General features: G+C 41.0%; 1 protein-coding gene across 2 annotated transcripts in view; it reads left to right on the forward strand.

Moving 5' to 3' along the window:
* Positions 1-27624, forward strand: part of LOC122559107 (metabotropic glutamate receptor 7-like) — an 864629-nt gene that overhangs the window by 498935 nt on the left and 338070 nt on the right. For both annotated transcript variants that reach the window (XM_087994497.1, XM_087994496.1), the window contains exon 5: positions 4144-4281. In XM_087994497.1, the coding sequence (XP_087850623.1) occupies positions 4144-4281 (138 nt within the window). The remainder of the gene's footprint in view (positions 1-4143; positions 4282-27624) is intronic.

Raw genomic sequence — 27624 nt, forward strand, 5'->3', positions numbered from 1 at the left:
AGTACATATGCGGATAATGAATTGCTCAGCTAATTGTGTGCACCTATACAGGGTAAGCACGGACCTCTGTATGTGATGATGGCATATGCATATATGATCAAGAAACAGGTATAGGCCATTCAGCCTCTGAAGCCTGCTTGCTTGCTGTGCCATTAAATAAAATTACAGCTGATCTAATTGTAATCTCAAATCCACATTTCCCACCCTATCCTTGTAACTTTTCAACCCCCTTGCCTTATCAATAATCTATCCACCACTTTCTTAAAATACTCTGCTTCCACCACATTTTCAGGAAGACGGTGCCAAAGACTGTTAACCTTTGGTGAAAATAAAGTGTCACAACATTCCATTTACAAAAGGGCAACCTCTCATTTTTAAACAGTGACCCCCAAAGTTCTAGATTCTCCTATCGTGTTCAACTTAAATACATTTAGAATGTCAGCAAAGAAATAGTCTGCCAATCTAGAAAAGAACACATGAAGTTTTCCCAAGTAAATTTCTTGAGCACCAGAAATATTTCCAAATGCAACATATAGTATAACATTTCAGTTATTGTCCACTGAGATTATGACTGATATGATATAATGCATTGAGTTATAATAACCACTTGCCTTATAACCTCTTAGAATGTAAGAAATAATTGATCTCGCCACCACCTCCCTCTTCCCACATCCTGACCCTGGTTCCAGCCAAGAGGTCAATGTCAATTTTGTTTCTGGAAACCCAACTATGACTGGTCTGTGTGTGTACACTTCTCCTGTGGGTGATTTTGCTAAATACAATGTTGTTAGAGGGAATGACTAAGATTGCGCTAATCATTGCTCATTTGTAATACAGTCTTTGACATTTTATCTAACACACACATTTCAGTTGGAATACACACGTGAAGAATGACAGAGTTTTATTGATTACAACAGCCATTTACTGGTGACATGCCACATGTGGTAAGAGTTCCATACAAAACAAAGAGATGAGATCCCTGGTAAATGTATGGATCAACAAGTTGGGTCTGATATGAGTTTGATTTGAGTATGTCTTTGGTTGTAGAAACACATTTTGCAATGTCCTGATTATAGTGCAATATCAATGTGATATTTCTCTCCTCCTATCCTTGTGCTAAAGGTTTCTCCTGTGCTGTAAGTTCCATCAAAATTGAATCTATTCAAAATGTACATCAGAAAACATTGACTACAATAAACAGAAAACACATGCTCAATTTTTTTAAAGTCTTTGAAAAAAGATTTTTCATGTCCTCTATACCCTCCTTTAATAGAATGGTTTAGCAGTGTTGAAGATAAACACACTCTTTGATTTGGGTGATTGGTTTGTGTGTGTCCTAATTCTATGTTTTAGTGAATATCGCGGTGCTCTGTGCTCATGGTTAGTTAAAAACTGAGCTCCGTAAGGATGTTGCATTATCTACCCAAACCGTCACTGTTTATGTGAAAATGATAGAGAACATGAAAGCAAACATGTCTCTAAGTCGTAGCATCTGGTATGACCTTCAATACCACTTATCCAGAAATGCAAGAACTTCCTGACCGTGATTCATTTGGCTGGAATTTCTTTGCTGGAACAAGGTATTATGTGACAACAAGGCTAAGGGATTGTGTTAACTATTTTCTTTGTTTGCTGCTTAATTTAGTTTTCTGCTTTAGCAAAAGACTGTTGTAGAGTCATGGAGTTATACTGCATGGACGCAGACCCCTTGGTCCAACTCATCTGTGCTGACCAGATATCCTAAACTGACCTAGTCCTGTTTGGCCCATATCCCTGTAAACACTTCCTATTCATATACCCATCAGATTCCTTTTAAACATGGTAATTGTACAGTCTCAACCACTTCCTCTGGCAGCTCATGCCATACACATTCCAGCCTCTGCATGAAAAATTTATAGATTAGATTAGATTAGATTATATTACAGTGTGGAAACAGGCCCTTCGGCCCAACAAGTCCACACCGACCCGCCGAAGCGAAGCCCACCCATACCCCTATATTTACCCCTTACCTAACACTACAGGCAATTTAGCATGGCCAATTCACCTGACCTGCACATCTTTTGGACTGTGGGAGGAAACCGGAGCACCCGGAGGAAACCCACGCAGACACGGGGAGAACGTGCAAACTCCACACAGTCAGTCGCCTGAGGCGGGAATTGAACCCGGGTCTCAGGCGCTGTGAGGCAGCAGTGCTAACCACTGTGCCACCGTGCCGCCCACTCCGGTCCTTTTTATATCTTTTTTTCTTTCACTTTAAATGCTCGCTAGTTTTGGATTCCCCTACCCTAGGAAAACTCTTTCTATGCCCCTTTATGATTTTATAAGGTCCCACCTTCACCTCCGCTACAGCGAAAAAAGCCCCAGTCTATTATAGTGAATTCATTGAATTCACCATGATCAAAATTCTCAGGATTATCATTGGCCAGAAACTGAAGTGAACCAACCACACAAACACTGGCTACAAACACAGGTTAAACATTGACTTTTGCAGCAAATAACTCATCACTTGTCTCCCAAAGGTATTGCCACCGTTAACAAGAAACAAATCAGGAGTGCGATAGAATACACTCCAATTGCCTGGATAAGTGCCAATCCAACAGGCCTCAAGCAACTTCATATGCCATACAGGACAAAGCAGCCTGGTTAATTAGCATCCCATCCAGCACATTCAATATTCACTCCTTTCATTTCCAGTGCACATTGTCGGCAGATAGTACCATCCGTAAGATGCAATGCAGAAACTCACCAAGCCTCTTTCAACAGCCCCCTCCATAACCATAACCTGGACAAACTCTTAGAGCTACGTTTACAATATCCACCACCCCCACCACAGTCTGCAAATTCACCTCTGAGCCATGCATCATTCTGACTCGGAAATATATCACTTATTGTTTTTTACTGCTGGAACTCACTTTGGAACAGCACTGGGAGTTTCCTTATTCCTGATAAAGGGCTTTTGCCTGAAATATCGATTTTTCCTGCTCCTCAGATGCTGCCTGACCTGCTGTGCTTTTCCAGCACCACGTTAATCTTGACTCTAATCTCCAGCATCTGCAGTACCCACTCCTGCCTGGTTTCCTTCTTTCTAACAGCAGTGGTTCATCACCTTGATTCCCAGCCTCAAGGTGAAGCCTGGCACAGTCTGTTATTCTGAAATCTTACTTCTCTATATTTACTCAGTTATTGCTGGATCTTTTATTTAATTATTTATCTAATTTTTCATACCCTAAGAATTTGGACTTAAGAATTTGTACCTAGGTACTTTGGTAGCTAAAATGGAGCCCTAAGTGGTGACTTGTAAACTTTTCACTGTAGTCATGTGAGTACCTGGTGCAATAAAGCTTATCCAATACAAATGAAATCTGGAAAGGAAATCTGGTGGTTAAGAAGATTTTAGCACATTTACCTTCATTGCTCAGACAATTGAGTATAGAAGTTGGGACGTCATATTGAGATTGTACAGGACATTGGCGAGGCCACTTTTGAAGTACTGTGTCCAGTTCTGGTCACCCTGTTACAGGAAGGATATTATTAAATTGGAGAGGGTTCAGAAAAGACTTTGCAGAATGTTGCCAATAATGGAAGGTTTGAGTTTAAGGATAGGCTGGGATATTTTCCACTGGATCCTAGGAGGTTGAGGGATGGCCTCAGAGGTTTATGAAATCACGAGGGGCACAGGTAAGGTGAATAGCAGAGGTATTTTCCTTTGCAAGGGCATATTTTCCAGGTGAGAGGAGAAAGGTTTAAAAGGGACCTAAGGGCAAACCTTTCACAGAGTGTGATTCATGTGTGAATTGAGCTGCCAGAGGTAGTGTTGGATGCAGCTACATTTACAATATCCAAAAGACATTTGGACAGGTACCTCAATAGAAAAGGTTTAGAGAGATTTAGGAGAAAGTGGTTGAAGGGCTTTTGCCCAAAACGTCGATTTTCCTGCTCCTCAGATGCTGCCTGACCTGCTGTGCTTTTCCAGCAGCACACTCTCGACTTAGAGAGATATAGCTCAAATGCAGGCAAGTGGGACTAGTTTAGCTTGGGAAACTCGGTCAGCATGAACAAGTTGGATAGAAGGATTTGTTTCAGTGCTGTATGACTCTATTACTCAATGAATCTATACATGATCTGTGTTCTCTTTCCCACTAGGTTTTGACACTTATTTCACAAGTCGGACTTTGGAGAACAATCGAAGAAATGTTTGGTTTGCAGAGTTCTGGGAAGAGAACTTTGACTGCCAAGTGACTCGAACAGGATCGAAAAAAGACACAGCAAAGAAATGCACAGGTTATCTTTCTTTTTGTCCTTTGTTAGCATTAACTCTTCCAAGTAGGTCTCACTACAGCAGCAGCTTAGACATAATATCAGTAATGAAATTTGATCAAATTGTGCAGACAATGGAAAGTGTGGTGTAATGTAACAGTCAGACTGATTTTATTCTTTCATATTTTATGTGGTGACAGCTTCCATTTTGTCTTTCAACTATTAATAATGTAAACATTCTGCATATTGAAGTTTAACATTCTCACAAAAGCAGAAAATTGATTTCATTCTGACTTTTAATACAATAGATGCGTCATTATTATTGATGTGTAATAAATTGGCTGTGGAAATGAATGAATTACTCTGCAACTGAGTGTAGTCACTTGACGTACAAGATTAGATATTAGGAACTCTTTCTGAATTTGATTTACCAAAGTATTAAACATGAAAATTGATAGGATGGTTTGATCTTCACCGCAGAAAGCAGCATAGTTCAAGCTGATGGGATTCTATTTTGGCTAGTTTTTTACCCTCCTTTTGTTGGATGTGATGCAATGCAACAGAATTTGGTTCCATAGTTCCTCTTGGTATCTCGAACGTGGGATCACTCTTCTATGGCTGCAGCTAGGCACAGAGGTGAGGTCATTCACCTAGCAGGACAGCTGAGCTAGTTTCATTCCTCACCTCAGGGTGTACCTTCCAACAAGCTTTACACCCTAGAAAACTAGAATGTAGCCTTTTTTGTTTGCTATCAGAGCCTACAGCAAAAATGCAATGCCTTTTAACATTACCTTGCTGACGTTGTAGAAGATTCTGAAGCGGTTGATATTGGTGGTTGCATTAGGCTCCAGCAAAGCTGAAGTCATGTAGCATTGAATGGAGAATTCACAATCCCAATGGGGATGTCATCCCTGACTCTGGATTGTCTTAATAATTATGTCTAAGAGTTAGTGTAACTTGTATTTATTGTTGTGTATTGCTGTTGAGACAAGCACTAATTCTTGTTAAGCCTCACAAGTGATTCATCCTAGGCCACAGTTAACTGAACCAACCTTTAAAACCAGTGTAGAAGAGAGGATTGGTGTCAACACCCTACCCCGTGCAAAAGCTGCCAGTTGAGATCAGATAGCAGCATGGCTGAAGAACCAAATCTGAGACGTTTGTACCTGATATAATGCTTTGCCTGAGAGAGAACATGAGAGAGAGCTTTTCTACTTCACCACAAGTTTGGTTTAATTCTGTGATGAATCTAGTCACAGTTTAATTAAAGAGAATACCACTGTGATTGCTCCGCTGTGGCATCGTAAAATGAGTTGTTTGGTTATTTGACATGGGATCTCACTGTCATTTGCATGGATATTCATTTACGAATGTACGGATGTTTCTTTCCCTTGCTGGTCCTGATACCTGTGGAGGATATACCCATTAGACACTGAGCAAGGTGGGAAAGACAAGAAGGCACATTTTCTCCAAAGTGCTCCTCTGTCCTTCTAAAAAAAAAAGTAGATTTAGATAAAATACATTGTTAATAATAAAAATGCACCAGTGTGGCTCATAGCAGAACCTGGGAAGATTTTGTTTGCTCAATTTGGATGGGTGAAGTTTGGCTCTTGGGTCAATTTGAAGATCTAACCCCCCAACCTAATTGCTGAATGTTGAATTAGCTCTGATGGAAAGGGAATCTACAACTGCAGCTTGAATAAATGGTCCACATTATTTTCTAAGCCAATGAGATTTTTGATTTTGCAGTACAAAAGAGTGTGGAAGAAAATAAGACATGGAACAGCAAATAATACTTCTTCCCATTAAAGAACCTGGATGAGTCTTGGATTAATTGGGATGGCTTCGGGTAGAGAATGTGGAATATAGAAACTGTACCAAGCAGCAGTCTTGGCATGATGGAGCAAATGTTCACTTTCTTGTTGTAGGAGTCTATGCAGCGTTTTCAGAAAACTTAAACTGCAATAAGAATGTTCTATATGTGAAGTAAGTTAGAGATCAGAATACTACTTCTTATATTTTGATTTGAAAGCTCAAGGGAATGGATGGGGAGTGCATACAGGAGCCCTTAGTGTGGAGAGAACAGTATGGAAAGAAGGCTGATCGCTAGATCTACAGATAGCAGTTACACTATTTGATATAATAGCTCAGGCAGATAAAAAGGCAACATTTTTATTCCCTTGTCAACAACATACAAAATAATCTTAAAAACAGAAGTGACTAACTAGTCATTTGCAATGCTCTGAGGAAAAGGGAGTGGGATCTACTGACTTGTTCTTGCAGAGAACTAGCATGTCTTTGACAGATCGAATTAATGTCTTCTGTGCTCTGTCTTCCTGCAACTATTCTTTGATTTAACTTTTTGCTGTTTATGGGACCTAATAGTGACCATATTTCCCTGTCTATAAACAGTAATAGAAGTTCAAAGTTAATTCGGTGACCATGGGGGCAGTGAGCTGTTTGCAGGAATGTTAAGGTGTGACATAAGGACAATTCCTTCCTCTTGGAGTCTTTTCTCCCCCAACAAATTTGCTTATTGTGTATATATAGTCCTTGTGTTCACTGCCTTAAGGAGATTATCGAACTGTTTAATAAGCCTTTTATTCAAAAGGCATTTGCAAGATATTTAGATGAATGTATTACTGGCTGATTTAAGGGAAAAAAATTGAAGTTGTTTTTTTCCTTATTACATTTTCACCTTCCACTCAACTTTAATAAATTGTATCCTCTCAACTTAAGTCAACGTATTTTCATTTTCTATATAAGTTGTCCTTCTAGCCTCTTAGACAAATTTGCAGAGAATGCAATCACTGCTTTAATGAATTGAGTGTCTCCCAAGGATCCATTGTTTTCTGTGTAATTGATTCAATGTTGATGATAGAATTGCAGTATTAGCAGCTGTCATTAAAAATAATTATGCGTGCTGCTTCTTGAAGTGGGTGAACAGTTAAGTGAACTCGGGTGAATAGCTGTTGAGTGAGGTGGAAAAGGTTAGGCGAGCTCTGATGTCACCAGTCTCAGAACCCAATTTGCTGATGACTGCGACATCCTGAAGGCTGGAGCCAGGTCCAAAAAGTGCATTAGACTTTGAAAGCTCATGGAAATTTTTGATTTCTCTCCCAAATGGTCTCTTATAACTTAATTTTCAAACTATTAAGTTTGAAATAGCAAACCTGCTATTATCTCCAATATTTCTTAAAATGCCAGATGACAGTCTTCAGCCAATTAGGTTCATTCCACGTGATATTTAAAACAGCTGCTGGATTCTGCAAAGGATTGAAACTCTACCTGACAATGTGAAAGTCTGCCCGGTATGTCCTGTACACATATAACAGGACAAATCATGAGGGGCATGAATAGGATAAATAGACAAAGTCTTTTCCCTGGAGTGGGGGAGTTCAGAACTAGAGGGCACAGGTTTAGGGTGAGAGGGGAAAGAGATAAAGGAGACCTCAGGGGCAACTTTTTCACACAGTGGGTGGTACATGTATGGAATGAACTGCCAGAGGAAGTAGTGGAGGCTGGTACAATTGCAACATTTAGAAGGCATCTGGATGGGTATATGAATAGGAAGGGTTTGGAGGGATATGGGCCAGGTGCTGGCAGGTAAGACTAGATTGGGTTGGGATATCTGGTCAGCATGGACGAGTTGGACCGAATGGTCTGTTTCCATGCTGTACATCTCTCTTTGACTCTATAAATCCGATCCAGCCAATTACCACTGCATCAGACTACTCTTGATCATCGGTGATAGAATTTGTCATCATCAGTGCTATCAAGTAGTATTAACAGTGTCATCAACTAGTATCTGCTCAGTAACATTAAGTTTGGTTTCAGCTCCTGAGCTCATTATAACCTTTGATCAAACCTGGATAGAAGAGCTGAATTCCAGAGGAGAGAAAAGAGTGACAGCCCTTGACATTAAGGCTACATTCGGCCAAGTGTGGCATCAGCACGCGTGGGTGGCAAACTCACCACTGGGTGGAGTCATACCTGGTCCACAAGAGGATGGTGTTGGTTGTTGGTCAGTCATCTCCGCACCAGGGCATCTCTGCAGGAGTTCCTCAGGGTAGTGCCCTAGGGCCAACCATCTTCAGCTACTTCATCAATAACCTTCCCTCCATCATAAGACCAGAAGTGGTGATGCTAGCCAATGATTGCACAATGTTCAGCACCATTTGCAACTCCTGAGATACTGAAGCAGACCATGTCTATGTTCTTTATGTCCAAAAGCAACAATGTGTGGACAATATCCAGACTCAGTGCTGATAAGTAACAAGTAACATTTGCAGCAAAAAAGGCCATCTAATGATCATCTCCAATAAGAGACTGTTTAACCACCACCATCACTGAGTTCCCAGGGGCTATCATTGACCAGAAACTCAACTGGACTCAGAAGTAGCAAGTCAGAGGCAAGGAATATTGAGGCGAGTAGCTCACCTCCAGACTCCCCAAAGCCTGCCACCATGTACAAGGCACAAGTCAAGGAAATTCTCCCAACTTGCATAGATGGGTGCAGCTCCAACAATACTCAAAGCTTGGCATCATCCAGGACAAAGCAGTCCAGTTGACTGGCACCACATCCACTCCTTGCACTACCAATGCTCAGCAAAGCTGTGTGTATACTATCTGTAAGATGCATTGACAAAAATCACCAAAGATCCTCAGACAGCAATGTTCCAATCCCACAACCATTTCCACCTGGCACAGTAAGTATAGCAGATTCATGGAAATACCACCACCTACAAGTCCACCCCCCCCCCCCCCCCCCCCCCCACACACACACACACACACACACACACACACTCCCTGCAAGCCACAAACCAACCTGAGTTGGAAATATGTCGTTGTTCCATTTCTGTCACTGGGTTAAAATCCTGGAATCCTTCCCTAATGGAATTGTGGGTCAACCAACAGCACATGGTCTTCAGCGGTTCAAGAATGCCAGCCAGTGACCCCCATGAGTGAATTAAAAGAAGATCACTTAACCAAACAAAAATGAGAACATTCTGCTTCATTCCATGAAGCTCCCTCCTTTCGATATTTTCATGTTCTATTAAGCAAAGTAGCCATTTGCTGAAAGTGTGACATAAATGGGTGACTAATAAAAGTTATTCCTGATTTGAACCCAATTTCAGTGGACTCCAAAGCCCACTCTGATCTCAATTAACCCAAGATGTAAACATCTACTAAGTTAAGCATTTTGTCAATCCCTGGGGCAGAAAGTCAGGGTGGAATAGATTTGGAGATATAAGCCATGTTAACTCATTGCATCCTTATTCCACTGTAGAAAGTCTCCGCTTTGTGTCAGCAAGTACAAATGAATGAGTGTCGTTCATCTATCACCTCCAACTATTCCAGCATTGTGGATTTAAGCTATGGCTTTGTAAAACCTACATGTGGATATCTGTCCTTAAACTGCCCCCCCATGATTTTGCTGGAATTCCCTCAGTACCATGGCATTGCCTGGCATCCATTTGATGGTAATTAGTTAGGATGTTTTATATTGTAATAGCTCTGCTTTTTGACACAAACCAGTTTTTATTATTTTCTGGGTACTGTGACTATGTGGGATTTTGTATTTGGTGGGTTCAATCCTATTCTTTATTCCTTTGAAAAGTTGGAGGGCACTATTGCCCATCAGACTAAGTGGCCACTTAGCTAATTTGTGTTGTGTCATGCCTTACTCTGTACTAAATAGCTGTTAGACATTGTCTACAATGTAATTACATAAATCTCTGCTGGCTAGGAAGCAATTTGGTGTGAGTTCATGTCATGAAAGTTCCATAATATGCAAGACTATCTTTCTTATATTCTTGGGTGTTCTGAACATGGTAGGACCCCTTCCTGGATTAACAGGAAGCTGCCCATTCTCATGTGTTAATAAAATTTCAGTAGGGAATGAATTAAAAATAAAAGCTCTCTGCAATAAAATAGATAGCAACAGCATTGACGAGGTTAACAGTTGGAATTGATCCCAAAGCAGAACAGAAATTAAATCAATTCAGGATGGGTCAGGATCAACTCAAATTGGATTGATTCTGACAGAATTCCATCTGGATCTCATCCTAAATTAATTGTGAAGATGCTGCGCACCTGTTTGATATGCTAATAGAGAATTTGGATTCACATAATAGCATTCATCAAGGTGAAAGTCAATTGCTTTCACAGTTGGTCAAAAATGCATCAGCAAAAGATCTCCGTTGTTAGAAGTTGCATCTCCTGATGTGCAAAGTTTTAGATGAGCTTGTAATATACTAAGTTTCCTTGTATCTGTTGAAGAGATTTGACCATTTTAATTGATAATCGTGAAAAATTCCTGAACTGGAGAATTATTGACACAGCAAGGATTTTTCTCCTTTCTTGGCTAATGCTTCACTTGGCTTGCCCTGGACCAACTAGCATTTCTAAGTTTTCCCTGGTCTCGAAATTCCCAAGGTATAGTTCCATTTCAAAGGCAAATGTTCGCAGTTGCAATTGGAAGAAGAAGGCGGCTAAATGGTGTCATACATCTCTGTTGAGGTTATGTGGCCCACTGTCTGCCTTCCAAAATCTGAGGATACGAAAGGTCTACTCTTGGTGCAATCTTTGTGGCCAAGAGAGGAAAGCAATCCTTTATTCGGCCCCTTGTTGTTTGCTGTTTTCATTTTACATTCTGAGTAAGCCACCTGAAATATCAATTTCTTTCAGGCATCTTTCTGAATATACCTCTTCTCAGAGAAAAGAGAGCAAGCATGGGAAGGGCACTTTGTGGCTGCTTCATTTCCACGTGACTAGAATAACTGCAATGTGTTACTCACAAGCAAGGGAAAATGAGCCCTTTTGTTTTAAATGTTGCTGTGAGGTGGAAATATTGTGGAACACAATAGTGGGAGTATTGTGGAAATCAATCGTATGAACACAGACCAGATGGTAGCACTTCGTTTATAATCTAGCTCAACACCAGCAATTTTTGCTTAGTTACCAAAGTGCAAGGGCTAGGTACTTGCTCAGAGGATGGTGCTGCAAGATTCCACGAATTTGAACAAATAATAAAAATTTTACTGTTCAAAATTAGAATACATGATTTATGTTCTAACACACAGAATCTATCTTCTAATATCCAGAATAATCTGAAAAACATTTGGATTACTGGCAAACTGTGGCCAAACACCCCACAAAGCACATCAAATAGGAGCATGCAATCAATGCAAGTCCCACTGATTCTTCAGCAACTTCACAGTCACTGGGGAGCCCCATGTATCATCAAATCTCTTGAAAGTTTTTTTTTCTCTTTCAAAGACCTAGCTTTCGAGCTTCCTCAAAGCCCCCATATCATCATTGACAGCCTCAAGGGTGCCTCTCATTCTGGTAGTTCACTCTCCTGGTCAGGACTCTGCTGCTCTGGATCCTGCAGCACTCCAGCATGTACTCACAGCCACCATTCAAGGTCTTTACAGAGACCTGATTTTGTCGAAGTAGAATTGCTCTGAATTTCTAAGAACTCTGATCCTGCTCGGCTGCACAAAGCAAACACTGCTTATGGGCTTCCTTTACCATCAACAGCAGATAGTTTCATCCAAGACCCCCCACAGTTCTCAAGGATTTCCTTCTGCCCTAACACTAACACTGATGCAACATCTAACTCCCTGGATGTCTCTTGGCACCTATTGACAGAGTAACGCGTGAACCGTTCTGCCGTTCTAAGGCAGCATTGAATGCTACTGATACTTTGAAACAGTCAAATGTAGCCATTATTTGAAACTACTTGTCGGGTGACTCTTACAACATGCTTTGACTGCTGGCATACACAGTACAAAATGGATACAAAACGTGATTGTCCACTATGCAAGCTGGCTCAAGATACATCAGACCAAGATGTAGATGTGAGCCATCTATGTAAGAACAACCTTTAGGAAAGGGCAGTTTTCAAATGATGAAGTAACACAGGTCTATGGAGAAATGTTTTCTTGTTTGTTACATTATGTATCATTTGCAAATTTATATAATCGGTTTTTGATTCTAAAATTTTTGGGACTATCGACATAAATTGTGGTCCCAGCACTAACCATGTGGACTCCCTCATTCCATGTTCTGGTATTTTGAATGGCTATGCTTATTACCGAGTCCCTACTTTCTGTCTTGCACCTATGCATCCATCCTGTAGTTCCCTCTTGACATTGCATGCTCTGAATTTATTTATTGTTTTGTTATGTGGCACCTTATGCAAGGGTTTTGTTTTTAAATGAATCCTGATGTGATCTCTCTCAAACCTCTTCACAGAATTAAATGGAGTTGAGTCAGCAAGACATGCCTTTTTTGAAATCCTGCTGACTATTCACGGATGTGTTTTGATTTCTAGATGCTTTTCTATTTTCTCATTTAGTAGGAGTTGCATTACTTTTCCCCCCCATCCATGTTCATTCAGTTCACCTTTAGTTCCATTCAATTGTCCTTCAGCGGTAAAGCCAAAATTAGTTGAATAATTTTGAAATGAACATGTGATAAGGCACTCTTTAGCGATCATACAGTTCTTCCTTGAACTTTTCCATTGCCTTTACAAATAGACTATTTTAAAAAAAGTGCAGGAACGTTACCTCTGCCAACCTTTGGTGTTAGGGGTTAGTAAAGTTCATGTCCTATTTGGATACTTATAGTTAGCATTATGATTTACCAAGCCCCCCCCCCCCGCAACAGCTTGAAAGAAGCTCTGGAATAATTTAATTTCAGTTGAATTGCTGGTGTCTGAATACAAAATTAGGAGATCCCGTGTTAATGTTTTCTTTCATTTGCTGCTTAAGCTGGCTGTTGGAAGATTCGATGAAGCAAGAAAATGGAAATTGAGGGCAGAATTTTAGGCTCTAAGCGGAGAAGATATGGAGGAGTGTAATCTCATGTGAATTTTGTGCTGCTGGCTGGCATGTCTATTTCCTAGGTCGACCCCACAAGTCATGTTTACCTGGTTTCCTTGATTAGGGACCAATTGGGACCTGTTGTCAGAGATTGTCTAGTAACTTTGGCCTTTCGGGTTCCTGGAGATATTGGTTGCTCCATCGTAGGGCTTGCAGAGAAAGATAGATATCATTGTGGACTGCACAGGCTCATAATATATCAATACATCACACTGATTCTTTAAAGAAAATGGTTTCTTTAATGAATTATTTCCTTTTGAAATGTTGACTCTTTTGCTCCTCCGATGCTGCCTGACCTCCTGTACTTTTTCCACCGCCACACTTTATCAACTCTATTTCCTGCTTCAACTATTATTCACAAATCTATAAATATGCATGCTTGTCATGATTATTTTTCTTTTCCTTGAAAATACACCTTCAAATTGAGTTGAGTAATTGAGTTGTAAAGCCTTCCTGATGGGCGGACCATTTAGGACTGTGAAAGAGGAGAAATTTCTCTATCCAAAGTATGTTGAGCCAGTGGAATTCTCAGCTACAGAAAGTGGTTGAGACAAAAATATTGAATGTTTTCAAGGAGATAGATATAGTTCTTAGGGCTGAAGGGATCAAAGGATATGGGGAGAAAGTGGAAACGGGGGACCATATTGGTTAGGCAGGATTATATTGGAAGGTGGAGCACTCAAAGGGTCAAATGGCCTCTCCTATTTTCTATGTTTTTATATTCCTATGATTGTCCTTTAGGTTTTGACATGGAGCCAGAATTTGGGCTATTTGACTTCAGTCGTGTGCACAGATTGTTAGCTTCTTGGAAACTTGCACTTCCGACATTAAAATCTGAGTTGTTTCAGACTCTGACATGAATGCATGATCAAATGGATCAGACTCATGATTTATTTCACCCCTCACTGGGGAAAGTCTCTTGAGTATGCCATAACCACTAAAAATAAAGTTTGTTCATTGTCCGTTGGTGTTTTGATGTCAGACACTTTGATCCACTTCCTTGGATTATCAATGTGCACCAAAGAACTAGTGTTTTCCATTTCACAGGCACTCTCATGACCTCTCAATGACTCAACCATGACCACAATTGCAGAGGATATTTGATGGCTTGCTTGCACGGTTTTGGCAAACATTACGTTTGCTTCTGACTGATTATAAATCACTGACAAGATCAGGCTATTGATGTTCAGAATGAGTGTTCAGCATGATGTTCTGCCAGGTCCTATCTCGCAAAGAGCTACTCCCAGCGTTTGTGACCCCACATTGTGCAGCCATGTTCACATGACCACTCATTAAGATTATTCTAGTTCCTTGTCTGTAGGATGGTCAAACTCTGTTCAACCATTCAATGTCATTTCAATATTGAGGCTTTCTTGGATTTAGCCATAGTTTCAGTTTGGAAAATTATCATCTGCTACCACTGTTGTGAAGATTGTACCTTTACAAACTTATATAAGACCATAAGATGTAAGAGCAAACATAGGCCATTTATCCCAGCAAATCTGCTCTGACATTCAATGAGATTATGGCTGATATGATAATCCTCAAATCACTTTCCTGTTTATTCCATAACCCCTTGATTCTCTTACTGATTAGAAACCTGTCTATCTCAGCCTTGTGTGATCCATGACCCAAGCTTGACAGGTGTCTATGGTGAAGAATGCCACAGTATCGTTACCCTCAGTGAGATGAATTTCCTCCTCATCTCTGTCTGAACTGGCTGACTCTTTACTCTGAAATTATATCTCTCGATCCTTACGCAGTAAACACAACCATGCATTTGCAATAATGTTTTTTTTTCATCTGTGATGTATAATATTCCAGTTGTACGGAGAGAGAAGTACAGCCCATTGCTGCTCCTTGACATTACCATTGTTGATATTTCAGAAATTTGCCCCTGAATAGTTAAAACTGGCTTATGATCTGTTACTAATGTGAAATTTCTACCCAACAAAAACTTTTGAAACTTTTTGATTCTGAAAATGATCCTATTACTTCCTTTTTTATCTGTATATCATTCTTTTTTTGTCTGTACTGTATATGAGAAGTACATAGCACTTCATTGTGTAATATCGTTGTGTTTGTTCCTGATAGTAATACACAATGAGAATGCTATGGGCTTCTTGGCTCTCATCAATATGACTGATCACTGCCCAACACCAATACATGTGTCCAAATGAAGGTGTAGTGCACCACTGGTCAAACTCTCTTATATATGTCATAAATACCTGTTAGACATTATTCCATTCCCTTTTCACACGTTTCTTCAATTACTCATGTAATGGAGCTAGCACCACGTTAAAACTTAAGCAGAAATTGCAAGTAGGATTGGTTTAAAAAAGAAATCAAAGCTTAGACATGTATTTTGGCTTTGCTACATTGACAATAGCCTCTATCTTGTGTTTAACCATCTATTTGGCCAATTTTGATTGATTTCCAGACCAAGGTGCTACTTTGGATTGCAGTAGGGGCTTACTTGTCACTGGCTCCATTTCAGTCTCCAGTTGAGATTCTTTTCCTCTGGCCGAGTCATGATGAACACATCATTCTGTGTATGCGATGCAGTACTCCTTGATACATTGTATCAATTGTAGTTTGAAAGCCTTTTGGAGAAATGTCACACTAGAGAGTCACTGTCCATTGGAGTATAAGCCCCTGCTTATCATTTGGTACTATTGATTTGCTTGATCCACATTGAGCTGTACTTAAGAGACAAATCCAGCTTTTTGAACATCTGCTTACAAAATCTTGAGATCAATAGTGGTTACTGCCTGTTATCAGTTGTCTGATTGTGCCTTTGTAGTCCTGGTGAAGTCTCATGGTTTTGTCTCACCTGGGTACTATTACTATGGGATGTTGCCCAATTGTTGTGATCACAATTCACCAGTACATTATTTCTCTGTAGCTTCATTAGTTCTTCAACCTGAGTGTTGAGAGCTCAAAGACCTGGGGTGCAAAATATTGGCCTTGCAACAGATCAAGTTCAGCCATGGGCTTCCACACAAATTATGTCTCTATAACTGTCCTTGCAAATATTGTTACAGATAATCATTTGGTGATCAAACCTGTTGGCTGTCTCAGCTTACAAAATATATCTGCAGTCTAATTTCAACTAACAAAGCTAATTCTCACTCATTAACATTAGTTTGTTCACTTATCACGCGATAACATTGGATAACTTGAGAGACTTGCACTTCCATTGGACATCACAGTCCATCTATCCATACATTTCTAGCACTTTAACGGAGCACGTTTTCAATTAAATTTATTTTTCAGTTAGATGTTCTTCACTAAATTCCCTCGTGTGTGTTGTGATGGAATCTGTGATTTGAGATTAATTTGGGGAGCATGTGTGAACTGTTGTCTGAACAAGTGACGTGATAAATATTTTGTTAGGTGCGCTGACCCTTGCTTCAAAGTTGGCATTTATTGTTCACACCTTAAATTAAATCTGGATAAAAGCAGATAAAGAAACAGAACCATTTGAGCTCATGTCATCCAGTAGTCTGCTGCAGGCAGGTTTAAGACAATGTGACTTGGAGATGACAATATGTAAATACAAGGTAGTTGTTGTTGCTTCTGTTATTTGAAATGATGAGGTGCCGGTGTTGGATTGGGGTGGACAAAATAAAAAAATAAAAATCACAAATGATCATCTGGTGTTGTGTGATTTTTCACTGTTAATTGAAGTGATTGTCTGACCACATTTGACCATAAAATGCGTAGGGTTGCCACTGAAGTTTTAGCTCTCAATGCCGGCAAAAACCACGGAACTCATTGTTAACTTTCGGCGGGATGTTAATCATGCTCTCTGACACATTAACAGCACAGAGGTGGAACGAGTGGAGTGTCAAGCTCCAGAGAGTGGTCATCAACAACAAGCTTTCTTGGACTTTTCATGTGGATGCACTGGTTACAAAGGCCCAACAATTCGTCTTCCTCAGGCAGCTGAGGAAATTTGGCATGACGGGGAATACCCTTGCTAACTTCTATAAGTGTGCCATCGAGAGCATTCTGTCTGGATGTATCACTACCTGGTATGGCAACTGTACTATTCAAGATCGGAGACGGTTACAGAGAGAGTTGAACTTGGCCCGGACAATCACAAAGGCCAACCTCCCATCTATAGAATCCATCGACCAGACCGGCTGTCAAGGCAAGGCCACCAGTATTCTTAAAGATCCATCCCACCCTGGCAATGTTTCTCTACAACCTCTACGATCGGGGAGAATGTACAGAAGCCTGAACACATGCACCAGCCGGTTTCGAAACCATTTCTACCTTACTGTTGTTAGAATACCGAATGGACTCACAAACTCTTAACATTTGCCTATACCTGTGTTTTTGTTTTTGCTGCTGTTTACCTATTATTTACTTATCTATGCTACTTAACAATGTGATCTGCCTGTATTGCTCGCAAGACAAAGCTTTTCACTGTGCTTTGGTACACACGGCAATAAATTCAGTTGAATTCCATTCATATCGAGTAGTACAAATGGATCTATGTCATTGAGATTCCCACTAGTCGAGGTGAGGAAGTTCTACAGAAAATGTGCCAGTTTGCTGAAGATCACACCCATGAAATTCAGATTGAATAGAGTTGCTGCTGTGAGTAGGTTGTTTTTCAGACTGGAGGCCTGTGACCAGCTGTGTTCCACAGGAGTTGGTTCTGGGTCCACTTTTATCTGTAAATTATATTAAAAATTTAGATTAGAATGTAGAAAGCATGGTTAATAAGTTTGAGGGTGACACCAACATTGGTGGTATAGTGGACAATGGAGATGGCTTTCTAAGATTACAAAGAGATGTTGATCAATTGGGTCAATGAGCTGAAGAGTAGCAGATGGAGTTTAATTTGGATAAATGTGAGATATTGCATTCTGATAAAACAAATGAGCAGGGCTTATGCATTTAATAGTGGGGCCTTGGGTAGTATTGCAGGATGGGGAGACCTCCGGGTTCAGGTAGGTAATTCTTTGAAGTTTGCATCACATACAGATAGGATAGTTAAGAAGGCACTTAGCGTGCTTGCCTTCATTACTCAGACCTTTGAGTATAGGAATTGGGATGTTATGTTGATGTTGGTGGGGCCTCTCTAGAGTATTGTATCCAGTTCTGGTCGCCTGTTATATGAAGGATAATATTAAGCTGTAGAGGGTACAAAAGAGATTTACCAGGATGTTGCTGGGAATGGAAGGTTTGATTTATAAGGAGAAGCTGGATTGTTTGGAATGTTATTCACTGGAGCGGAGGAAGTTGAGTGGTGACCTTACAAAGGTTTATAAAAATCATGAGGGGTATAGATATGATGAATGGCAGGTGTCTTTTCCCTAGGGAGGAGATTTCAAAACTAGGACACAAATTTTTAAGATGAGAGGATAAAGATGTTAAAAAAGATATGAGGGGCAATTTTGTTAAACAGACTGGTTTGTGTGTGGTCTGAACTGCCAGAGGAAGTGATGAGTGTCGGTACAGTTACAAAGTTTAACAGACATCTAGATATAAACATGAAAGAAATACTTGGAGGGATATGCACCAAGGGCAGGCAGGGTGTTCTGCGTTTACCTTGGGATTATGGTTGGCATGGATTGTTTGGACTGAAGGTTCTGTTTCTGTGTTATATGGCTTTTGGAATTGTTGGGTAAATCTTTGAAGAAAAGCAGCTAGAATACCACCTGATGACGATCAGAATCTTGAAACTACAAAATGTAATGCACACTATGCTTAATTCCCATTTAAATTATGTTTGGTCTGATTGTTAAAATGAAACTTCCAAGAAAATGAAATTTGTCTAAAGCTTTTCATTGAAAGTTGCTCATTAAATTCCATTCTTTTGCTTTGTTGATCTTGCAACAACGTTTCTACTGATAAAGTGGCAATCTGCACTCATAACAATGTGCATGTCAATGTCATCCATGATTGATTTACCAGTTCTTTAAAGACAGAAATACCATACAGTCCTACTTCTTTTTGCTTAAGCAGTCTGGACTGACTGCAAGGTTGTAAATTTCCCCTTTGATGCATCACTGTTTTCCATGGCTACTGGAATGAACAGTCACTGCTGCTTTGGCTTTTGCTCTGTCTTTTAGCAATTAAAGTAATTGACGTTTCTGTGTTGATGTCTCTCTGTTGCATGGATGCCACTACAGAGATAACAAATCAGTAAGCCACTAGCGCCATTTCCAATCTGACCAGGGCGTTCTCGACTTCAGGCTTGGTGGAAGCTTCCAGATTCACAGCACTCTTTGTTTTCATCCCTGGAGATCGTATCAATCTTGCATGATCAAATGTAAGATTTTATGTTTTTAGTAACTTGGTTTGAATTCTTTGCCAGCAATACCTGCCTTAATCTGTTTCGAAATGCAATGCATCATCTAAGAGTGGGCCAAAGATGCAATGCAATAAGCTCTTCAATGCTGCAACATATGCACACAAACCTTTTCTGGTGTCAAATGTGTGTCTTTCCATTATCAGTGACTTGAGACAGGCATTTCTCTCCAACTCGGTGATTGTGTGAAATGGCATGCTTTGCTTGTTAGGAGCAAGAAGATTTGTTAAAGTGTTGTATACATCCAAGCTAATCTCTGTTAGCTAATTCGTTTTCTTTGTGCTCAAGAATTGTTCTGAGTCCAGATCTCTTCCCTTTCACCTTTTGAATTCTAAAATATCTTCAGCTCAATAAGAATTATAACCTTAAATTTGAGGAAGAGACAGGCAGATTTTTGATGAGTGATGGGGTAAAGAGTTATGGGGAGCTGACCAGAAAGTGGAGTTGAGGCAGAGATGAGATCAGCCACAATTCTACTGAATGAGGGAGCACACTCAATGGACTGAAATATCTACTCCTGCTCTTTTTAAAATATTCTTAAGCTCTCTTCTACATTCCTACTGTTTTGATGTATCCCGTGGGCATGTTGTATTGTCATATGTAAATTCCCCAGTTTTCTGTGGGTGTCCATGACATTAACAAAGGCCAAGTCGTTTGAAATGGAACAAGCTCACCCAGAGACAGTCCAGTCAGTCTGGTGGGCACTGGGACTGTGGAACAGTCCGTTTGATTAAGTGAGGTTGCACTTTGCCAGGAAGAATGAGTTTCAGAATAATCCATTTGCAATCTCTGCCCTATCCAAGCAGATAGATCATTGAGATCTAGCTGGGTCAGAGTTGCTATTTGTGACCAATATTGACATATTTTAATCCCATCTCATTAAAATATCTTGTGTTGACATGCAGTTGCAAAAAAACAACAAATAGCAAAGTGGTCAGTTCCCTGTTTAATAATGTAATGGCACATGCCTAACATGAATATTATAATAAAGGCAAAATGTTGTAGATGCTGGAAACCTGAAGCAGAAATCTGGAAAAACTTGGCAAGTCAGGTAGGATCTGTAGAGAGTGTGAAAAACGGTCAATGTTTTAGGCCACATATGATTCTTCTTCAGAACATCACACATATTTGACACGGTCTGGAAGCAGTGCCCAGCAGCAGAGCTAGGGGGCAGTGCAGCAAGCAAGTTGAGAGACTTCCCTGTCCAGTTTCAACTGAGGCCACAGGCCATTTTGTAAAAGGGTTTCCCTTCCATATTAGTGGCCAATGCAACTATAAAGGGCTACGTAATGGCCTCAAAATGACTGTGCCCCCCTCTCTATCACTTACTGTGAAGAGCATGCTGCTCCTCCTTCAGTATCGTTTGGGTCTCATGTTGGCACTTCAACATCGAGAGCCTGGCCACCATCTTTAATTGAATATGTGACCATCCTGCAGCCATTCATTTGGCCAATTCAGGAAAAGTCACAGATGAGTTTTAACTGTTCTCCACACAATGTAAGATTCTGACTCCCATTTGACCCTGACAGTCAAGCCCTGAAACCCACTGGGAAAATCCTACATGCAGCTTAACATGACAAATTGCAATATTCCCTTTTGACAACTCGTTAATTTATTCTTATTAATTAATTATTTTTGTTCATTGCATACTTTTCAGAACAATGCTTAGAGGTATAAGAGTGACAAACATATACCTCGTGCACACCACTTATGAGTGACCCTGCAGATAAATCTACAAGCTCCTCTGAATATTAAAATAATGAGTAATTCCATGACTCATGTTCTGAAGTTCACAATGAAAATGTGCAGTGGTCACATCACATTAGTTGAAATATTTTTAGCTAATGTGGAACTTTAGTCAGTGGAAGTGACTAAAGATGAGAGGCCTCTATTGTTTCGACATTATTTTTGAAGTCACTCTACATTCAGGTTAATTTATTTATGCTTAACAATTTCAGGAACTTTGTGGATTTCCAATAAAAAATTCTACTGCTGTTAAATTGATCTAAAGAAATAGCACAGTTTAGCACATTACTTACATTTTGTTTTTGTCACATATCACTTTATAATATGCTTTAAAAATACAGTATTTAGATTGGAAATAAATGCAAGAAGATGATGTGAAATGAAGAACATTGGACTGTCCAACAGATGATCCAGTGTAAATTAGGAAGTGATCCAGTTTCTTTGTATACTCCATTAATGGCTTAATTGTGAATAGTTCAGCATCAAGATTATCGGAGTCAAAACAATCACTTCTCCTGTTCAGGTTAAAGGTGCAGAAAGACATCAAGCTCTGAGAAATAGTTTCAAATGCAACATGGGAAGAATGGCTTCTCTTTGGGTTAAAGGGCTTTAGTCATTATCTTCACAAGATAATTCCAAGCACAGTCCCAGCAAGATTTTCAGCTGATCTTCTTTTTGCAGACTGGAAATATGCAGAAATGAAAAGCTCAGCTTGCCCATGCCTGCTGTCAGATCTCGAGGGAGAGTTGTTTCTTCGTGGAACGTGTCTGGCACAACTGCTAGCTTCAGAGTGGCTAACACTCACGAACAAAACAAGAGCGCCTTAACTCGTGCATTAAACAAGTTGACTTGATCCAGTTCAACTGATGGGACAGGCTGCACCATTTCCTGAGAGAAGTCTTTGTTTTGACTGACTGGCCATTTTTTAAAAAATACAAAGTGTCAAAATCAGTCTACACGTCCTTCATTGTTCAGGTGTTGCAGTCAATGCTAATAGTACATTGTGCCATTTGGCAAAACATCTGAGTGAATTTCACTTCAATAAGTATGTTGTAAAGTCTGGTCTGTTGCACTGCAGATGTGGTTTAAATTTATTCCATTTTGAATATTTATGACCTTGTGTTTTGTGAGGCAAATACAAAAGGCAGTTGAATTTGATTAATGGTACAATTACCATTCCAAACAATATAAACAAACCAAAGTGTTTCTTTAAGATGCATTATAGTGTAGCAAGCAATTTTGTGAAGCATTTTTCCAAATGTTGCTTTTTGTCTGCAATACATAAAGCACCAAGGGGGAAAACAGTCTGTAAACTGATTAATAAATAAGGATTGGGTGTGAGACTTGAATGAATTCTATTTTATGATCCAGATTTATTCCCCAGTTATTGCTGACATATAACGGCGATCGACTTAGCCCAGGACAATCACTGTGAAGTGATATCGTGAGAGATGGTGTTCTGATGTTATGTAAAACAATAAGTTGCTTCTGACATGTGATGTGTTATGTAATTGAGTTCACTGTTTTTACAGTTATCTATTTTGACTTCTGTGAGAGAGTTTCTTGTTGCTTATCAATGTGGGAAGGTCGAGTATATGACATGCATGTATATAACTCATTTTGTGCCCCCCCAGGAAGTCAAACAGTACAATCAATGGAGTGTAGTTAGTGCCATAATGTAGGAAATGAAACATCAAAATTTTACACAGCAATGCTCCATAAACAGGAGTTGGATAATGACCAGATAATCTGTTTCCGTAATGTTGGTGAGGACTGAGCACTAAAAACATAACAAATAGGAACAAGAGCAGGGCATTCAGCCCCTTGAGCCTGCTAGTTGGTGAAGAGAATTCCGAAAGCTTGAATAAAAAATTTCCTCCTCATCCCCATCTTAAATGGGAGACTCTTTGTTTTGATGACTTGGAGGTGCCGGTGTTGCACTGGGGTGTACAAAGTTAAAAACCACACAACACCTGATTATAGTCCAACATGTTTGTTTGGAAGCACTAGCTTTCAGAGCACTGCTCCTTCATCAGATGATTGTGGAGTATGAGATCATTGGACACGGAATTTATAGCTAAAGTTTACAGTGTGATGTAACTGAAATTCTATATTGAAAAAGACCTGGATTGTTTAAGTATTTCATCTTTTGGAATGGGCATGTTGGTTTCAGTTCTTCCAGAACTTTCTTTAAAGTTACATTCTCAAGTGAACTTTAACAATAGGTGCCATGTTGGCCCAGATAATGTATTGAAGGTGTGAGGTGCCCTGTGTGAGGCTGTCTGTGCCCCAATGTTCAGACTGATTCTAATCTAAAAAAGGGATTTACAGAATCTTACATGGATTCTTGCAGTTTTTAAGTAAAATAAAAATGTAATTCTGCAAGTACAAATTCACCCCACAAACTTCTATGTGTGTGTGTGCGCATGTGGGTGTGTGTAAGAGAGTGTATGTGTATTGTGTGAGTGGAAAGGGGAATAAGTCTGTGAGAGGGTAAGTGCGTGGTAGTGTATGAGTGAGCGTATGAGAGTGTGTGTGTGTGTAGTGCAATGGGGTCGCCTGTAGTGTGACATGAATCCAAGGTCCCGGTTGAGGCCATCCTCATGGGTGCCGAACTTGGCTATCAGCTTCTGCTCGGCCTCTTTGCGTTGTTGTCTGTCCTGAAGTCCGCCTTGGGAGGACAGTCACCCGAAGGTCCAAGGTTGAACGTCCCTAATCGCTGAAGTGTTCTCCAACTGGGAGAGAACATTCCTGTATATTGATTGTTGTGCAGTGTCCATTCATCTATTGCTGTAGCCTCTGCTCAGTCTCACCAATGTACCATGCCTCAGGGCATCCTTCCTTGTTTTGAAACTGTACCTCCAATTCTAATTTCCCCCAAGGAGGAATACACCCTGTCAGTGTTCACCCAAAGTCTTAGATATTTCAATCTTGCATTCTTCTGAACTGCAGCCAATATAGGTCCAGTAGCTCAAACTTGCTACCTGGACTACACCTCCTCCCATCCTGCCCTCTGTAAAAACGCCATCCCATTCTCCCAATTCCTTCGTCTCCGCCGCATCTGCTCCCAGGAGGACCAGTTCAAAATACGTACAACACAGATGGCCTCCTTCTTCAAGGACCGCAATTTCCCCCCCGACGTGGTCGACGGTGCCCTCCACCGCATCTCCTCCACTTCCCGCTCCTCCGCCCTTGAGCCCCGCCCCTCCAACCGCCACCAGGACAGAACCCCACTGGTCCTCACCTACCACCCCACCAATCTCCATGTACAGCGCATCATCCGCCGTCACTTCCGCCACCTCCAAACAGACCCCAGCACCAAGGATATATTTCCCTCCCCTCCCCTATCAGCTTTCCGTAGAGACCACTCCCTCCGCGACTCCCTTGTCAGATCCACACCCCCCACCGACCCAACCTCCACTCCCGGCACCTTCCCTTGCAACCGCAGGAGGTGCAACACTTGCGCCCACACCTCCCCCCTCACTTCTCTCCAAGGCCCCAAAGGAAACTTCCATATCCGCCACAGATTCACCTGCACCTCCACCCACATCATCTACTGCATCCGCTGCAGCCGGTGTGGTCTCCTCTATATTGGGGAGACAGGCCGCCTACTTGCGGAGCGATTCAGAGAGCACCTTTGGGCTACCCGGACGAACCGAACCAACCCAACCACCCTGTAGCACAGCATTTCAACTCCCCCTCCCACTCCACCGAGGATATGCAGGTCATTGGACTCATCCACCGCCAAACCACAACAACGCGACGGTCGGAGGAGGAGCGTCTTATCTTCCGACTGGGAACCCTCCAACCACAGGGGATGAACTTGGACTTCACCAGTTTCTTCATCCCCCCCTCCCCCCATCTTGTCTCAGCCGAATCCCTCCAGCCCGGCACCGCCTTCCTGACCTGCAGTCTTCTTCTTGACCTCTCCGCCTCCATCCTACTCCGACCTATCACCCTCACCTTGACCTCTTTCCACCTATCACATTTCCAACGCCCCTCCTTCAAGTCCCTCCTCCCTACCTTTTATCTTCTCCTGCTGAACACTCTCTGCTCATTCCTGAAGAAGGGCCTGTGCCCGAAACGTCGAATCTCCTGTTCCCTGGATGCTGCCTGACCTGCTGTGCTGTTCCAGCAATAAAGTTTCAACTTTGATCTCCAGCATCTGCAGACCTCACTTTCTCCTCAAGGGAAAACCCTCATTCCAGGCATCACCCTCTTGAACTTTCTCTGAACTGCTTCCAAATGCGTCCTCCTCAAATATGGTGACCAGAAGTGTACACAGCACTCCATGTTCTTTACTGCTTTTTGAATAACTTATGTCATGAGCTCTTTTGAATCCACCTGAATGGAGAATCAGGGTCTCAGTTTACTGGTCTGTTTGAAAGACGCTGCTTCCAACAGTTCAGCCTTCCCTTGGCACCTCCAGTTTCTGTTGCCTCCCAATGGCAAACTGACAGAACCCACCAGTAAATGGGAAGGATCTTCTTTGCAGGACTTTCTTGGATTTCTCCACTTGATCCTTCACGTGAGATGGAGTCAGGGACTTGCTAACTTCATTTAGATTAGATTAGATTACATTACAGTGTGGAAACAGGCCCCTTCGGCCCAACAAGTCCACACCGACTCGCCGAAGCGCAACCCACCCATACCCCTACATTTACCCCTTACCTAACACTACAGGCAATTTAGCATGGCCAGTTCACCTGACCTGCACATCTTTGGACTGTGGGAGGAAACCGGAGCACCTGGAGGAAACCCACGCAGACACAGGGAGAACGTGCAAACTCCACACAGTCAGTCACCTGAGGTGGGAATTGAACCTGGGTCTCTGGCGCTGTGAGGCAGCAGTGCTAACCACTGTGCCACCTACCGTGCCACCCACATTTAGGACCTGGCTAGTCCTGATGGTGAGTAATCCTACTGATATGAGGTATTTCGATGGACATGTGGACTTCACTATTAGGTGCTAACGGGAGCAAATGACTTGGGCTCCTAATTTTATTAGGTTAGATTAGATTTCCTACAGTTTGAAAACAGGCCCTTCGGCCCAACAAGTCCAACCAACCCTTTGAAGAGTAACCTACCCAAACCCATTTCCCTCTGACTAATGCACCTAACACTATGGGCAATTTAGCATGGCCAATCCACCTGTCCGGCACATCTTTGGACTGTGGGAGGAAACCGGAGCATCCGGAGGAAATCCACGCAGACAGTGGGGGAATGTGCCAACTCCACACAGACAGTTGCCCTAGGCTGGAATCGAACCAGGTCCCTGGTGCTGTGAGGCAGCAGTGCTAACCTAATGAATGAATGATTTCTTGATTTTCTTTTCTCCCTTTTGGCATTGTCAGTTGTTAGTGAACACGATTACTTTGAAACCAGCTAATTTATAATTCATAATTTATTTTGAATTTATACAAAATTCGAGCATTTGCACATTTATTTGGCCACTCAGTCGAGTATATGAGCTCTTGAGTGGTGTACTCCTGTTCAAAAACAATAGGTGAAACCAAGTCAGCTGGAGACTGATAATATTTGACTGTTTACTTATTCTAGTATTGTGTGCTAAATATTATACGATCAGGACACTGAAGAAATAGCTGCAGTTAATTCACATTGCGCCATGGAATGATATTCATCTTATCAATTTGCAATTTCAAATTGAAAATATATTCCACCCCAGGTAGCCTTAATTAGAATGGATATGATTTGGTCCAAAAGGGAGATGTCTTTGAGATAAAAGTGCTATCCTACTCATTTTATGAAAATGCCTTTGTATGATGAAATTTTCAACAAAAAAAAGTAATGGATTTCATGAGAAAAATATTAAGTATGTATTGCCACATCAACCCCCCATTTGATATGGTCTGCAACACCACTCATTGTTATTCATAGAATTGTACAATTATTTCAGCATAGAACGTCCTTCAGCCCATCAGGTACCTTCTCTGAAAAGTTGCTGAGTGTTGCACTTCCATCAACTTCATGTCGTTCTGCACATTCTTCCTTTTCAGCGAATAAGTCAATTTGATCTTGAATGCCTTGATTGAACCAGCCTTGACACACTCTCGGCCTGTGTTTTCTAGAATGCGCTCAGTCACTGTGTGAAATTTTGCACTCATTATGTCGATTTGTCTGATGGCAAATACATTAAACCTGTGCACTCCATGTTTCCGCCAATGAAAACAGTCTCTCTGAACATTCATGATTTGAATGTATCGATCAAATTTTCTTTCAACCTTCCGATTTCCAAAGAAAACTGTCCCAACTTTGTCAATTTTTTTCTGAAATTCCTCATCTTGGAACCATTCTCATGAGTTTCTTTCTCCATCACCTCTAAAGCCTTCACATCTTTCTTGAAGTATGGTACTGAAAACTGGATTCCATATTCCATTTGTA

This window comes from Chiloscyllium plagiosum, unplaced genomic scaffold (assembly GCF_037043375.1).
Source record: "Chiloscyllium plagiosum isolate Xiang-an unplaced genomic scaffold, Cpla_swu_hap1 HiC_scaffold_14, whole genome shotgun sequence".
NCBI classification, from domain to species: Eukaryota; Metazoa; Chordata; class Chondrichthyes; order Orectolobiformes; family Hemiscylliidae; genus Chiloscyllium; species Chiloscyllium plagiosum.